The sequence below is a fragment of the Balaenoptera borealis genome, assembly GCF_965194805.1.
Source record: "Balaenoptera borealis genome assembly, chromosome: 5".
NCBI classification, from domain to species: Eukaryota; Metazoa; Chordata; class Mammalia; order Artiodactyla; family Balaenopteridae; genus Balaenoptera; species Balaenoptera borealis.
The window spans coordinates 38,137,832-38,155,023 of NC_138862.1; the positions used below are offsets into that span (position 1 = coordinate 38,137,832).

Here is a 17,192-nt window from a genome sequence, read left to right on the forward strand (position 1 = left end):
TGAGAACAGCCGGGGGTGTGTGAATGGGGGATTCAGTTCTTCCTGCCCGAAGGGTCCTTGAGAAGCCTGTTTGTTTTTCCCGGCGCCTGTCTCCACCCATCCCTTTCTCTCATTGGCCAGGTCTGGTGGGCGGGTGTGTTTCCATTGGCCGGGGGGCGGTGTCTGTCCCTGGCCAGGGTGGGGGCGGGGCCTCCACCGCGCTGAGCTTGCCCTTGTGTCTGGTGCTCTGTAGAGCTGCCGCCGCCGCTGCCGCCGCCGCCGCCGCCGCCGCCGCCGCCGCCGCCGCCGCCGCCGCCGCCGCCGCCGCCGTCGCCGCCGCCGCCGCCGCCGCCACCGCTGCCACTGCTGCTGCTGCAGCCGAAGCATCCGGGAGCCACCGCCGCCGCCGCTGCCGCTACCGCCTCTAGCGCCGCTTCCACCTCTAGCGCCGCTTCCACCTCCACTCCCAGGACCCCGAGACACCCCTAGCGCGAGCGGCGGCTGCTGCTTGCTTGCTCCCCCTCTTCCCCGCCTCTCCCTTCCGTGACCTACCCACTCCTTGCAACCCTCGTCCGCCCCTTCTCCGACACCCCGGCATCCCTGCACCACCTGCTCGGACAGCCCCGGCGGGTGCTGGGACTTGCTGCGCGCGCGGAGAGGAAGGCAAGCTCCGAACCCGTGCCTGGCAGACGGACTGTCGCGGCTGCACCACCATCAGGAGGAGGAGGAGAAGAAACTATTTTGCCCACCGAAACCCCATTCTGCGGGTGCTTCGCCGTTGCCGCTTCTGCTGCTGCTGATCAGCGCCCGCGGGTTCGAACACCGCAGCGGCGAGGACCCTGGGTCCAGAGGGCTCCGCGAGGAAGACACCGGCGGAGCCCCGCACTCTGGTGCCCCGCTCACCAGCATCTCTTTGCCCCCCTCGTTCCATTCCGAACCCTCTACAGAAGGGACCATGATTTGGAAACGCAGCGCCGTTCTCCGCTTTTACAGTGTCTGCGGGCTCCTGCTACAAGGTAATCCCCGCCCCGCCGCGGGGAGCATCAACTTCATGCCCATTCCCCATCATCCTCACTCCACCCCATATTTCCACTCTCCCCCTTACAGTTCCCCAGTCCCCGGCGATTTCCACCCCCTCCCCCTACACCCTGGTGCGGCAGGGGCCAGTGGCAGTTTGCTCCAGCCCCTCGAATCTCTAGCGCTGTCTCAACCCTGCTCTCTCGGCAGTCAGCCCCTTACGGGCACCTTTCGCCTCTTCATTCACCTGAGCTTCCTACAGCTCTCACTCTCCATCATCGCCAGCAACCCCCCCCCCCCCACACACACACACTCCCACGCCTTTTGGCTGGCAACTTGTGCCTTCTCTGAACATTCCACCCTCCCACCAACCCCCACCAGCCACCTCCCACATCACGCTCCTGACCGACCCTCTCCATCTCTTGTCATCTCTTTAACCTCCCCCTTTTCGGGTCGCCTTTCTCTTTCCCCTTCCTCCCACCATCATCATATCCGTGTGCCTTTAAAAAGTGTGTGAGAGCCTGGGAGCGAGCTACCGAGACGGCGAGAACAGCAGCAGCGGCAGCACTGTGTGCATTGCAATAACATCCCCGGGGGAGGCGGGGGGGTGGGGGGGAATGTGTTGTGAGACGTGTCATTCACCTAGGAAGAGAGAGGAGACTGTCTGAGGTTGAAAGAGAGAGAGCGAAGGAAGAAAGAAAAAAAAAAAGAGTAAACGGAAAAAGAAAGAATGTATAAATAAACCAAGAAATAAAAAGAGAGGGCTGGGGAAGGGAAGAATTAAAAGACCAAAAGCCACTTTATAAACAAACTGACTTTTTATTATTCAGTCTGTGTGGTTTTCTTTTTCTTTTTTTCTTAAGACAAGAAACATATGCACCCTAGCAGTTACTTTACTGCTAAGGGATTTTCGCTTAGATTCCCTACCTCTCCATCCGCTCTCTGCCGCTTCTTTTCCGTAATTAATATTACCCTTTCACGTGAAATGCAGGAACCCCTGTGACCGCAGCGGAGGGAAACCGCACAAAACACTGTTATTATGCAAATCACTGGGTTTGGATGCAGACGGGGTAGGGAACTGGGGTACACTTTTCCTCAGACCCTCTCTTTTGAAGGAGGGAGGAGGGGGCTGTGTGCAATGGGAGGACGATGCTGATTATGAAATAAATGGCAATGTATGGAGTAGGAGTGCATAGGAAGAGCACCCTTTGGGTGGTAGTGGAGGCAGAGGCGGCACGCTAGGGCTGAGTGGGCAGGGGCTGTAAGGCGGAAGATTGTTGCTTTGAAGAGAGTGGTGTAGGGATGTGGCTTGAGTGTGAGATACAGGGAGGATGGATGTGAAATTATGGTCCACATGATATTTTTTAAGCTACGTGACTCTTGATTTCTTGATAAACCTTTGTCCACCTCTAACCCCTCTGTCATCATTTGTGTATTTGTAGGAAAGATAAGTTGATCAAATTTATTCGTCCCCGGGTAAAAGGAATCTGAAAGTAAGACACATAGAACCACAGGCGTGCAAAAACCCAATCGGCCTTTGGAGGATTTAAATGAGGGCAATGAACCATCTTTCAGCAAGTTCTTGGAATGCATCCTCTCTCCTAGCCTCCTCCGGTAGACCGGGACCGTATATTTTTTATGCATATTTATTAATGTGAAAGAAGGGATAGTGGACGGAATTTTCCTGAATTAACTAACTGAACTTGCAGAGATATTTGTTAGAATATTTTGTGGTAACTTTGTGTATTTTATGTTTGATGTAAATTTTAGATATGTCATGTGCCAGAATCCCTGAGAAGGCAGACAGCCTGTTCTTCTTGCTTACGCCGCCTGGTCCCATTTCCCACTGCTTATACCGCCGCCCTCACGCAAGTAATCCGGTGGCTGACACATTACTTAGGTTTCTAATCCGTCCTGAAACATCCTCCTAGAGACCCCACTTCACCTCTCAGTAACTTGCATTTCTCAGCTCTGCTGTGTGGGTATGTGTCTGTGTGTGTCCGCGCACGCCACGCCGAGTAAGGGGAGTGTGATGTGGGGAAATCAGTTAATTTGGTGATTGCGATGAAAATTCGACACCACTGGATGTGTTTTCCCTGCCATTCTGTGTATGCTGGCCCCGGCACGTCACTGCACACACTACTGGGCTGGTGCGAGAAGATTATTTATTATAGAGCATGTGGGCAATGGACTGCACTTGGGGGTCGCCTCCTCTCTGCCTTCAACATTTCCCTGTGAATTGTCTATTCAGTGCACTGCAAAATAACTGTCTGCTGGTGCCTCTTTCTCTCTGTCTCTCTCTCTCAGCCTGAAGGAGGATTTACTCTTTCTCTACCCTGAGAGATTCCATCAGCTGCATTCTTTTTTATTAAGGGCATGGGCCTCTTTTATTAAGTATGTAAACCAAGTATTGAAACAGTGCTGTCTTTCACAGCAGACTGGGGGAGAGGGGTGGAAAGTATACCGGAGGAAATGTACCACTGCAACCAGCAGCAGGTCCAAATAAATAAATAAATAAGTGTCCTGTACAGCAGCCAGGGAAAGAGCACCAGCTCAAGGATGTATGTGTACTTATGAGCATCTTAGATCAGGCCATATTAATACACCAAAAGAGAGGAGAAGATTTAAAGAAAAAAAAAAAAAACAAACTAGAAGCGGGAGGAGGCACAAAACCCCATTGGACTGTCTTCTCATGTTTATGGCTGCCTCACATTTATCAAACGCTGCTCCACAGACACATCACACTTTGTTGATATTGTCAGTTCCTGCTCAAACAAATTGCTCATGCCTTCCTGTCTTGGTGTTGGCTGAAAACATTGCTTCAGGGTCCAGGTTTATGTTTCTCCCACTACTCTACTGTTTTATTAGGGCTTGGTTAAATTGTAGAATGAAAGCTTTATTTCCTGGACACAGATTAAATACTTAGCAGGTCTTTCCTTTCTATGCACAGGGAAGAATGGGTAGCGGGGGAACTAGTGAGCAACTGATTTTGGCCGGAGGTAGTCTGCTCTGCCTGTTAGTAGTTATGACTAGGCAAATACTATACGCAGTCTGAAGCTTCTTATTATTAGCGTTATCAACACTACAGTGGTATTTTCACTTAAGTCATACTAATCAATTTATTTATCCTTTGTATTATTATCCCATTTCTTGTGGTATGCATTATTTTAGACAAGAAGACTCATTTGAACACATCTTCCCTGTGGTTTCACTGTGTTTTACCTTGTCAACAATTTTTTACTTTTCCTGGGAAGCAACCTCAATCTTTTGGCTTGTTAATATGTAGAGTGATAAGCCAGTGATGAGATTCAAGATAATGATAAAATGAGTTTTTAAAAAAAGGCTTAAATAGTTCTATTCTACAACATCTACTACTTCATCCTCAATGGGTCTTTAGGAAATGCATAGTTAGATAGAAAATAAACGTTTCTGACCAAAGTATAACTTGGAATGTAGACTACTTAGATAATAAAATTTGATTCAGTATTAAGCTATACAGCACCCTTTCTTATTTTCCTCCATCATAGACAGAGGGAGAACCTGGGGCAAGGGCAGGGGACACATTAAAGAAATGAATTTCTGTAGAATGAGGAGTGTAAAAGCTTGCCACCTGCAACTAAGACCTCTTCTTGGCTACAGAGTAGATCCAGTTCAATTGCTGACCCTCCCTGAAGCTGTATCCCTTTCCATGCCTGAGGAGACACTGCAAAGATGGAGACTGTCTCGTTTAGCACAGCAAACAATTCTAGAAAGGGCAAAAAGGAAGGAAGGGCAAATGCAACCACAAAATAGAGACGCGTAGATTCTAATTTTGTTGAGAACTTTATTTTCTTTTTAGAGTTAGCCTTACACAAAACATACCCAACACTAATATTGGGGCTTTAGGGGTTTTGTGTGTGTGTGTGTGTGGGACGTTCTAGTAAATAATTTGTTATACTTAGAAAGATCTTCAAGTTAAAGGTCTGTTGGACATACATATTACTTGCCTCAGTGTGTGTCATGCACCTCCCCTTACATTTTTAGAAAACATTGTAATGCAAAATACATTTATATATACTTAATAAAATATTGACAACTTAATACTTCCTAAAAATAAGTCTCTCCCACTCTTTTCCCTCTACATGTAGTAACCTTAGCCATGTGGAACTCATTTCTTATGCTGAATGCAGTTTCTAAGATACAGCTCACTCCTCCCTTTTTCTGATTAACAGCTAAAACTTTGAAAAGTAGACTTTGTACACAAGAGTCAATGACTACGACTTAAACAGCAAACACCAGACAGTAATTATGAAAATCTCTCTGCGAATATGAGGAGTTCCTAGACTAATTTAGTATCAAGATATGGAAGCTTTTCCCCTATCTTCATTGTCTTTCCCCCTATTTCTACAGCTAGTAGAATTCTGGGAACATAATATGACAAAGGTAAGCATCAACTGAGATGGCCTCTTCCTCCCTTTTCCACCAGAAGATCAAATACGTGAAAAATATTTGCCCCACATTTAAATAGTGAGATAGACATTTTTCTTAAAGAAAAACTTACTTAAATCACTTAAACAGCAAATGGATGTGCAAAAATATTGGAAGACATCCTAAGCATGCATTTTAAAGTGGCCTGAACTCAACATCAAGTGATAATCAATTTTCTTTTTAAAATAGAGGGTCTGTGGGGTAAAAAATGGTTGAGACAAGTAAAATTTATCTATTATGAAGTATTTGGGGTACATTAATAATATAACATAGGTGTTTCATATTATTGTTTTATTTGATCATGCTGACATGCATTCTATGAGATTTATTGATAGAGACTCCTTGTTTTAATAGACTTCATTAAACCTCCTTGGCAAAATCGCCCATTGTGTGGCAGCTAGCTGAGTAGGTTGAGGAGGCAGCGAGAAGGGAAATTACAAATCAAGGAAGTGGAAATCACAAACTGAAGTCAGAAGTCCTTTGTGGAATTGTCAGATACAGGTTTGTTTACCCTCTTAAAACAGCTCTATTGCCTGGTTTTTATTAAACTTAAGCTTCCTGAGGGTAAGCCCTGAGCTTTACTTATCTGTGCAATCTTCTTATTCTCAGTTTAGTAAATGCATAATAGTTTTGAGTTGAATAATAGGTATGTCCTTATTAGTCACGATGGAGTTAAATGGTCCCTTCTCCTCATAATATATCAGCACTCATACTTTGCTAAATAATATATATGAGTTAATTTTAACATTTTGTAGGTCGTATTGGTTTAGAAAACAGTTTTCCTATAAAAAATTATCATAGCAATAGCTGTTGATATACATCTTTAGATGAATACAGTTTGATCAGCTGTTTTTTGACATGAGGTTTCCCTACCCATTTTTTTTCTTTTCCAGAATTAAAAATCACAAATATTTTGCATAAGATTACAAACTCAATTCATGAAAAAAAAAAAGGAAGGGCATGATTTAAATTTACTGATTTAACCTAAAATATTTAAAAGGACAAGTTCATTGCCAACATTTTATTTGAAAATGTCAAGCATTTTTGGAGTGCAGTTCTGTAGTATCAAAAAAAGACATCTGCAAATTCCTTGCGTAAAGAGGTGGGTGAAGATTAACCTAGAGCTGTGGCAGCTGAAGCCCCCTGCTGTGTGATGTTGCAAATGGCATCTCAGGCCTAATGTGCTCTGCAGCCGCAGGCGAACACGCAGGAAGGCAGTCATGTGGCATGAGTGAAATGGGAAGTCTTTTCATATTTCATAGCTTGTAGTGGACATGAACCATCCTTCAGTTTTTCATAACTAGAAATAATTCAGAGAGTATTTCTAATCACGCGAGGTCATGGCAAAGCAAAAGAGAATACATATTTTGTTTAGAGATCAAGGTAGTAAAAAAATCCTAATAAAATTATCAACATTTTCATCAAATGAATGGTACAAACTTGCAACTGTCTTGCAAACTATCAGGACCACGGGTCCGTTTAATGAAAATAAATAGCAAAGTTAAAATAGGATTCTTACGCAGTTATTTACATGTGTTGGACCTAATCAATGTTCAGCTGGCAAATACTCTGTTATCCGTCTCTTCCTTTAGTGAGTAAGGACTCAGTCCCTTGGTTTTTTCCTTATTACAGCACTTCCTGTTTTGCGAGAATACAGTAGTTTTAAAAGAAATAGGAATTAATTGTTCACACAGTTTATTTAGTGCCATAAATTGGAATTTGTGTTAACATCAAACTAGTAGAGAATATTTCCTTTCTGTCTGAACAATTTTATTTATTACACGGGCAAAATCATCAAATATGTTCCTTAATAAATGTAAGAGTTGTGGACCTTATGGGCAGCCTATCATGGAAGCCTATCAGATAACACTAACTAATGTAGCATTGTTTATTATGATTCCATTTGCTACAGAACAAAGTAATTGAACATATTATGCATATTGATTTTTATTCTAGAAATGAGGCCAGTTGGTCCTGTTTATGTGTTCAGTAGGTTTCTTTAAACAGATATGAAATTGTTTTTATCTTAGTAATACGTAATATATATAAAAATTAGGAAAGTAAATATTCTGCTTAATTAGGTATGAGTTAAATATTAATGCCAAAATCAAAGATGTAATTACTGAGAAAGGAAATATTCCTCAATCATTTATCTATATATATGCACATACAAGCCTAAAATTTACAGTTATTTTTAACTGTAAAGACGTTTGAAGGACGTGTTTATAATTTTGTACATAATTAGAGCTTGGGGATCTCAGGGATGAAGTGTGAGGAAAAAGGAAAAGTTTATTTTGTTTGCACTTATTATTTTCTTTTACCCTTTTTATGAAGGTTAAAAAAGGTATTATTTGAATACATTTTCTTAGGCTGCGGCAATGATTAACTTTTCCACTTAAAAACACATACACGCAAGGTTTACAGTTTCTGAATTTGCAATAGAGCTGAGCATTTATTCTGGATCTTCTTTTGTGCTTATAAAACTGAGTGATGAGAACCTACTGCTACCTGAATAGAGACAGGGCTGAGGTTGTAAGGAGACCTGCCATGGAGAGAGCCAGCCATTAATTATTCACATTCTATTTTAGAGGTCTTTGAAGTAAATATTAAGACAGTCATTATTCAGCATTGGGGATAACTCTTTCTGAGTCAGCAAATAGTTTTCACTTGAATATTTAAATTATCTTTCAGCCATTTGAATGCTGAAGGGGAAGCCCCTGTTTAGTCACAGTTAAGCAGTTATTCTGGGGGCTAGATACTGACGTCATTAGGGATGTTTAGAAGACAAAAATAAGCATTCATTTGCTTTGAAGAACAAAAAATCTTAAAGCTAAGTGTGATCAAATAGTGTAAATAATTTCACATAAGCATACAAAAGTCTATTTATAGGTTAAATTGACCGCCCCCCTAATAATTTTATAGATTTGATGATGGTTTATTTACAGTGACAGTGCATTGTTTACCTAAAGTCATCTTTGGGAACAGAGTGAGAAAGCACCTTTCCTGACAAGGATGTGCTGCCAACTGCTAAGTGTATAGCTGTTATATTGATTCAGTATAATTTATAAAACCAATTAATTTGTTCTTGTAAAGAAATCTTTTTAGCTTCTTTGCTAAAATTGTTTGCATTTAAAGATACAAGTGCCTCCCATAATGCTTACTTAAACATCAAAGCCTAAAATGTATGGTGCATAAAATATGTTTCTACTTTCATAATAAATTCATATTTTACATTAGCTTGTCCTATATCCCTGCTGGAGAAAATGTCCCTGACATCTATACCTTCCATTCCCTCTCATACTTTATGTGTCCTCTGCTTTCAATTTCAAGTAGTAGACTTAGGCTGAAATGAGGGATGATTAGAATATTTGTATTTAAAAGCAAATAAAATGCACAATAAGCTCCTGATTTGTCATTCCTTTATTGCTATCTATTTTATGGTCTGATGTCTGAATAGTAACTCAGCTTCCTTTATATTCTCTAGGAATATAATATCCCCCCACTCCACACCGTTCTACCAACCTGAAAGACCCATTAAATGAAATTAAAAGGGAATGAAGTATAGTTAAAGGGAGTTTTGCTAAACCTATGTACTGAATATGTCCAGATTGGGTGTTTTTTCTTTTAACTTCCAAGGCTTGTACCCCAGTGTTTCAGCAAGGATAAAACACGCACAGTGTGTATTTAGTTGTTTTTGTTATTGTTATCATTGCATTTCGTGAGAGTTCAACCTTCTTAGTCTCATAATAAAAATGGCAAAAAGAGGAGGGAAGGAATGTGAGTCAGCCAGCCAAACACACAGAAACGCCTGGCAAAGCTGACTAAATTAGCATATGCTAGGCTGTGTATTTCCCTCTGTTGTTACATAACTCTTTTCTAATAGGAAATCACTTCTCCTCCTTAACCCTTTCAGGAGGTTTGGAATTCTCCCACTGTTATCCTTTTATTTTGCTTCATTTATTTTCTCAAGAATTGTGTAAATCATCTATTGAAGGGCTTTTATGCCAAATTCGTTTTTTTCCCCCCCTTCAGTCTTTCTGTATACAAATGTTCCATTCTGTGCCCAACTTCAGGATTCAGGAATCAACTTTTCTATAGCTTTCACTGAGAGGATCTAATTAGCATTTTAGGCTCTCTTTACTCATGTGCAGCTTTCTTTAGAAAATGTATTAGTTCTATGAGGTTCCCCTAAGGATTCATAATACTCTAGTTTGTTACATGTACTGTGATATTCAGTGTGCCTTATTTATGCACGTGTCCTCATTTCAAAGCCTTTTCAGGGATCATGTGGATAGAACAAGGGGTCTGGCTGTAAGTTCACTGTCATGTATTAATGTGTAGGTGGTATTCAGAGAAGGATGTTTCTGAAGGCAATTATATATCTATGACTCCAGTATAGCAAGCAGTTACTCACATTCTACACTTACTAGTTACCCTGCCAAGGCAGAATGAAATTCACCATTGTGATACAGAATACAGTGTCTGTTATTTCTAAATAGTTCTTTGCTCTGGGAATGAAATAAAATAATGAGTGGAAATGTGTATCCCCTATCCTGAATAGGGATTGTTCCTTTCACTCTCCCAAACAAAAAGAAGAATCAGAAATTGTTCCTGAATCAATACTCTATTCCCTAACTAGCCCATTAACACATTTTGCTATGGTGGGATCTTGAAGTTATGCTGGTTATTATTCGAGGCTATAGACTTTTAGATAGTATTAATTGCCTGCAATCTTCATGGGCTGCTAAATGTCAGTACATTGCCAAATTTAAGACATTATATTTTCAGTTTTTGATTTGGATGCAATGTAGACAACTGTGCAAATATATAGGAATATTGAACAAGAGAGAGAGAAAGAGAGGGAGAAAGAGAGAAACACATTTTTTTTTTTATAGAGACTACATTTGTGGAGGGATAGCTGCAAATAATTTGCTCATTTTAGTACATGTCACCATTTATAAAAAGGATATTTTCCTACATTACATGAGTTTGAGAGTATACTTATATTAATTGTACCCCTTGACTTACTTGTATTCCTGGGTTATATATCATCAAAAAATTTGAGTTTAATTTGTAAATACAACTGTTCTTTCTTCTTTTATGACTATTGCAGTAGAAAGCATTTTATAAGTTGATATACTGACACTTTTAACCAATTGTTGTTTCGTTATTTTACACAACTGAATGATTTTCCAAGCCATATTATTATTAATGGTAGCTAAAAAATGCTAATGTCCAGGAACCCGTGAGAGTTTTTTATGAGAATTTTTGACCAGAATCTGATGTGTTTTTTTAAGTAGACAAAAGAGTGCCATCTGCCCTTTATTGATTATTTTAAGCATTTATGTTTTCTTAGTTTATGAGAGAACTAAGCATTTTATTTTGTCTATCTTATGATCTATATAACCCCTACATATATTTTTATTATAGCATTTTGAATGTTAGGTATTTATCTGTCTGTCTCCTCTAGTGGACTCTAAGCCCCTAGAGTGCAGGGTCTTAGTCTTCATTTTATTTCAAGTGCCTAATCGAATGTCTATTTTTTAATGTTTTCATTCCACTGATTGATTAATTATCTTCCAATCCGTTTAATCATGACACATCTCTTTAATTGGATCCAAATAATATTTAAGTATTTATAATTGCCAAAATGCCAATAGAGTATTCTGAATAGAATAAATATTTGCAATCAATTTTCATTTGTATGTAAAGTACAGGGAGAAGACAAAAATTAATACTAAGAGATATAATTCTAAATAATGACATACTTCACAAAAAATGTAGAATCACTCCTTTCAGTTAAGGTAGTCAGTTCAAATTTGCCCTGAAAACATTTGTCTCATAGCTTTGAATCTCACTGATTTCTCTGGGCATTGTAACCCTTTGTCTTTTTTTATGTATCCCTGGCCCCAAAAATATTCCTGATGATGACTTTGGATAAACATGAAGCCAAATCATCTTACTGTTCTATTTAGAGTAGCTGGTATTTCTGGATAAATGTATAAGCAAAGAGGAATTACAAACTGACCTTGATCTGCCAGATTATCAGTGAGGACTGACCTGCTTTTGTTATTGCCAAGCTGTAGAGAAGAGGTGCTTTGAGTAGTCCTTGAAGTACAGATTCAGGGTATGTTCTTCTCAGTTTAACTCGGGGAGTTTCCATTTGTTTTATTTAAAAGGCCTTTTAAAGAAAATTCTAAATATATATATACATATATATTTAATGCTAAGTCATACTTCTACAATTGAGGACACACGTTTGCTATGGTTGAATTTGATTTAGTTTGCTTTTTGCATTTGGAAAGACAGTGGGAGGTAGAATGGGAATATTAACTGCTTTTTGAAGAGAATTTAAATATAGTTACTGGGAGCTGAGCTCCAACAATGAAAAGACTTTCTACAATTTGTAGTGACTCTATTTCCACAGAAAGTGTTTTAAGAATACTTTTTCTAAAGTGTCCCAGAGAAATGTAGTTTTTCTTAAAAGTTATATAGTTTTTCTTCAAATTTCAAAAATTCATTTCCCCATTGTCTTTCAGATTTTTGACTGTTTCATGACTCTTGGCATTTGAAAGGATATTATTAAGTAGGCTAAGTTAAGATTTACTTGAAGCCAAATCACTGTATCATCCTCATGTTAGAAATACACATTCAGTTAACAGATATTCAAAGTAGATTAAACTGTCTCAATTTATTGAGGGTTATTGCCACTTTATGAAGTTAATATTAGAATTATGTTCCCCCATAGCTTCTGTTAGTACCGAAAATCTTGCTTTATGTGAAGATGTGAGTGTCAGTATGATGCAACAGCCAGGTAAGAATAACCTCATCTTTAACGTGGCTTTTATTTAGCCCCAGCTGATCCACTTTCCAGAGCCTAGTGAAAAAAAGGGAAGATAGTTTGGGAATCAATTTTGTTGACTATATCACTGTTTTGATGAAAAATTATTTTAATATGTTACTGAATTTTATTCATTATATTGAGATATCCTATAAATCTATGGTTAGAAGTGACATATTTAAAATTTTTTATGTGTAATCATATAGTATATGATACACTGGAAATGTGTGGAAGAATCACACCTTTATATTTCTCAACATTTTTGTCATAATGGCCCACTCAGAAATTGAATTTTCAGTTTGATATGAGAATGAAGTACCTTTATCTGTTACTTTAAATGCTAAAGCATTTCAGACCAACATTCTTGTTGAGAGTGGCCAAATTAAGAACAACATCCATAATATTCACCAAAAATATATTGTACTAAGTGCATTGTCTTTATAAAAAGACTTGATAGTAACTAGCATGAAAAAGAAGTGTGTTTGATAATATTTACGAATATATTTTTAAAGGTCAAGAAACATTTATAGAGGATAGTTTCATGTCCACTGGCTTGCTTTATACATATATATGTGTACATATATATATATGTATATATAACATAGAAATGCTGTGGGTGAGGTAAGACTAATGGTGTTGTGAACTTCAATTCTCCATATCCTTTCACTTCTGTGGGATAGCTAAGTTAAAGATATTGGTAGAGATAAGTTCATAGTTTTTTGGAGGTCTGATAGAGGTCATTAAAGTCAGATTTACTTTAAATTTTTGTTTTGCTTTACCCAATTTTATTGACTGTACAGATACAGACTACCAACAAAGCAGAGCAGATTATCTTTGAAGGATGTGACAGCATAAAAGTACATTTTATAATACAACAACTATGTTTGACAGATGGGTATGGACAGGTTGGGAAGACTGATAATCTTTTTATCATTTAATAATGGTCTTACTATAAGATAGCAGTAAACATGTTCAGGAATTAGAAATGTTTCCTCCTGAGATCTTCACATCATCTTGGTGTATGCAGATGGAGAATGGGAGTGACTTGGTGATAGAGGAAGAGGCAATAATGGATACCCATGATCCTTGAGTGGAATACAAGGAGCTGCCATGTCAAAATACAGTTAGTGTGGGAGTGGTAGTGAGGTTGACCTGCTGAATGTCTTTTATTTTGTAGTAACAGTTCTCTATTCTATAGAGGGAGGAGATACCGCTGAACTAATTTAGACTTTGATTTTTGGAAGTGCCCTGCAGCATCAAGATGTAATGGTAGGAATCAAGGGACCCAAGTTCTCATCAAAACCATGCCACTATTTTAGATATGAGTGAGTTACTTCTCTTGCAGCTTAGTTTTTTCATCTGTGAATTGAGAAATTGGAACCACATCCATTCTTTGGCAGTATGTTGTAGAAGCATCTTATGGATGATGGCAAACTGCAGAAATGCTGATTTTCTTTTCACTTTCCACCTAAAAATCTTTTATAACACAGTCACTATAACATTAACTGTGTGCCCTTAAATACCTTTTACTAAAATTTATTTTTTTATATCTACTCATGCATTATTCAGTATTTAACATTTTTACACACGTTAAGAGATTGTTATTCTGATACGTGTCTGTATAAATTTCAAGACTTTTTCCCCTCTGTCAATGACTTTTATAAATTAATTTTGTAGCCATCAGCCTGAGTTTGGGTCATACAGTTTTTTCTAATGAAATTACATCCGTAGATCAATTTTGAAAATTAGTAAACTGTTGCTCTGTTAGTCATTTTTATTAGGGAGTGGATTGAATTTTTTAATTTTGAGCTCATCGTTGTATTTCTATGCATTTAATATGTGTGTATGTAAAAATTTCTACAATCATTTTATTTTTCATAGCCATTGATTTTCTTAAACATAACTTATTCATTTATTGATTCATTTTTCAAGAAATATGTACTTGAAGGCAGCATTGTGAATGTTGGATATACAAGTAGACAATATGAAAATAGTTTCTGCTCTTATGGAGCTTGCATTCTAGTGACTGAGATACAGAATAAACAAATCAAAATATTACAGTGCCTTAATTCTTTTTTCTCTGAAATAAAAATTTTATTTGTATGTTAATATCTTTTCCATAGCAACAAAATGTGGATATATCAATGCGGATATGAAATCACTGATTTAGCAACAATATTATAAACCTCACTGGGCTTTTAATATTTTTATTTAAGGTTGGACTAAAGAGCTCTCATTTCCTCCAGTTGTTTATCATGAGAACATTCTCAGTATGATGCCAGTTTCTTTCTTTATTTTATTAATACAAGTTGAAAGAAGCTGACAAGTGAACAGAAATATTCAAGCCTGTTCTATTCTAACTGATTTGTTCAAGAGGATGATTCATTTAATTTCATAAAGGCTCAGTGGGCCAGAACTGTAGATGACCAGGTCAGCAGAGGGAATGTAGGGGAGAAGAGGTCTGTGAGAAGGATCTATGTAACAAGCAACAATATTTAGTTTTTTAGAGCTGAAGTTCTGCTTGAGCAATTCTGATGTTACCAGCAACAGTCATTTAAAGAGCTGCTGATGCCTCAGGGAAAACATTTTTAAAGTGTCCTATCTAGAAACAGTGTTCCTTGTACTGTGTCATATATATTAAAACGCCGTCCCTTGCTTATATTACAGTACATCGTGCCTGGTTAAAACCTGTACTTCTGTAATATGGCCTTTTGATAGTGCCGATTAAATGTTGCTCCTGAAATATTTCCTCCTGCTGAATATCTCTGAATATGATTGAAATATTAATTAATATGAAATATTAATCACCTGGTAAACAAAACTGGCAAATGGATGAGAATACAATTAAATTTTTTTTTAATAAAGTGAATTTTTTATACAATTATTTTAAATGTTAGAGAGGAAATACAAAATCATACGAATGGGCTGAAGATATTCTTGACATCTTTATATTACTTCCTTTAATATTTAACTTTGATGACCTCAATATGCAAATGATGTCATATTTCTAAGAGATTATATGGTATTTTTGAATAGTATACCTCATTGGCCAGTGGGATCCCTGGAGTAGATGATATATACCTTATAATAGACAAGATAAAAAAATTGATGTATCCTCTAGAAATCATAATGGTGGTCGTCTAGCATGTATAGTTACTCTATTTAGAGACTTATTTATCTGGATTTGACTCAACAGTACATTGCACAGCTAGAAAAACCTCAGCTTAACCATAATCTTTAATTTCGCTTTATTTATATTTTAAAGGAAATTTTAAAATTAAAGCAATTCTAGTAAATGCTGTTGTAGGTGATAATTTGCAAGAGTGTAGTTTTATACTAAATGATTTATTTTGAAAGTATATTCAGTTTTCCAAAGTAAGTCAGAGGTGCATACATAATTGGAAACTTTTCTAGAGGGAACTAGGTGGTGCTGTTCTGTCATCTTTGTGTCTTAGTGACTTGTTTGGTTCTTTTCTCAATTCATTAAAACACTTTCATACAATAGGTGCATTCGGTAAGATACAGTTTTGGTTTATAGTGGCATTATTTTTATTAAACAACTAAATTTATGTTGATCTTGCATCTTTTTTTTCAGCAGTATTTTCATACAGAAGATAAAAACTTTCTTCCTAAGCAGTAAGCTGTGTCACAGTTTACAATGTCTCATTTCTTCACCATTTAAGATAATGTATAAAATTCTGAAATCTTCAGATATTTATGTTATTATGTGTTTTTAAATGCTTTGGCTCTTTTACTTGCCAAACCACTTACTATTAATTTAATCAAAATTTAAAGTGGTAAAATTTTTGTACAGAGTTGATTTAATATAAAAATGCCACAAAATGCATAAGCTCAAGGAAAACTTATTTATATTATTTGAAATACTAAAAAAATTTCAATTAAACCTTTCAACAAAGAAAACAATAAAACCTTTCCCTTGAAAAGGAGTTGTTTGCTTAATTTACTTCCTTATAAGAAAAGTAACTGCAATTAGGCCATCAGTAATCTTTTCATTTTTCTAGATATCGTTAATTGTGTGTTCCAATGATCTTGGTGGTACTTGATAGTCCGAAATAAAATAACAAACCTATTTCAGAGTAAACAACAACAAACAAAGTCACCCCACTGTCCATGTGTATTTAGTACATTGGTATTTCTGGGGTATATTTTCTTGGTAAGAATTATGACTTCTTTCAGATATCGTTAGGTTTAGAGAATCAGATAAGAGAAAATTTTAAAGGGTTGCAGTTTTTTCCATCAAAAATCATCTTGTAAGTTGTTTCTTAATGATTTTTCAATACCTTTGGAGAAGAGTATATCATGCAATTTATTCTCTAATGTAAATCTGGATATAAAATAAGGATGAAGTACTTCAAGAGTCCTACCCATGTGTTTTCTTGTAGAATTGTAGTTCTATCATTTTGAATGGGGACAAAAATAATTTATATCCTTCTTTTTTTCTGATAGAATAAATCCTCCTTGCTATTTACATCATAAAACATTTAAGTTTTACCTTAATAGAAAAGTGAATGTTATACAGAAAACTTTTTGTGTTTTCTGTTATCTCCCAAATCTTTTATCTTTAGAAGACAGAATCAATATGGAATTTCAGGATGGTTCCGTGGCATGTCATTTTACAATGTAGAGAGATAATCTCTGAGATGAACATCTTCTAGGCTAATAAGCCTAAGTGAAAGTGCTGCTATACTTCTGTGCTCATGTCTGGTCTCGAATAAAATGGAAGTCACAAGTATTAGGATGAATGCCAGTGGTTAAACATTTGTCAAATAAAAGTTCAGATTGGGGAAACTGCATAAGGGAATTGAGATTATTCATTAACAAGAATGCCTTCATTTTCTATCAAATGAAAAATTTTCTAAGAAGGATT

General features: G+C 37.5%; 1 protein-coding gene across 4 annotated transcripts in view; it reads left to right on the forward strand.

The window, feature by feature from the left end:
• The first annotated feature begins 287 nt into the window (after positions 1-287).
• CADM2 (cell adhesion molecule 2) overlaps positions 288-17,192 on the forward strand; it is a 1,026,782-nt gene continuing 1,009,877 nt past the window's right edge. For all 4 annotated transcript variants that reach the window (XM_082392431.1, XM_082392433.1, XM_082392432.1 and 1 more), the window contains exon 1: positions 288-995. In XM_082392431.1, the coding sequence (XP_082248557.1) occupies positions 935-995 (61 nt within the window). In that variant the 5' untranslated portion in view covers positions 288-934. The remainder of the gene's footprint in view (positions 996-17,192) is intronic.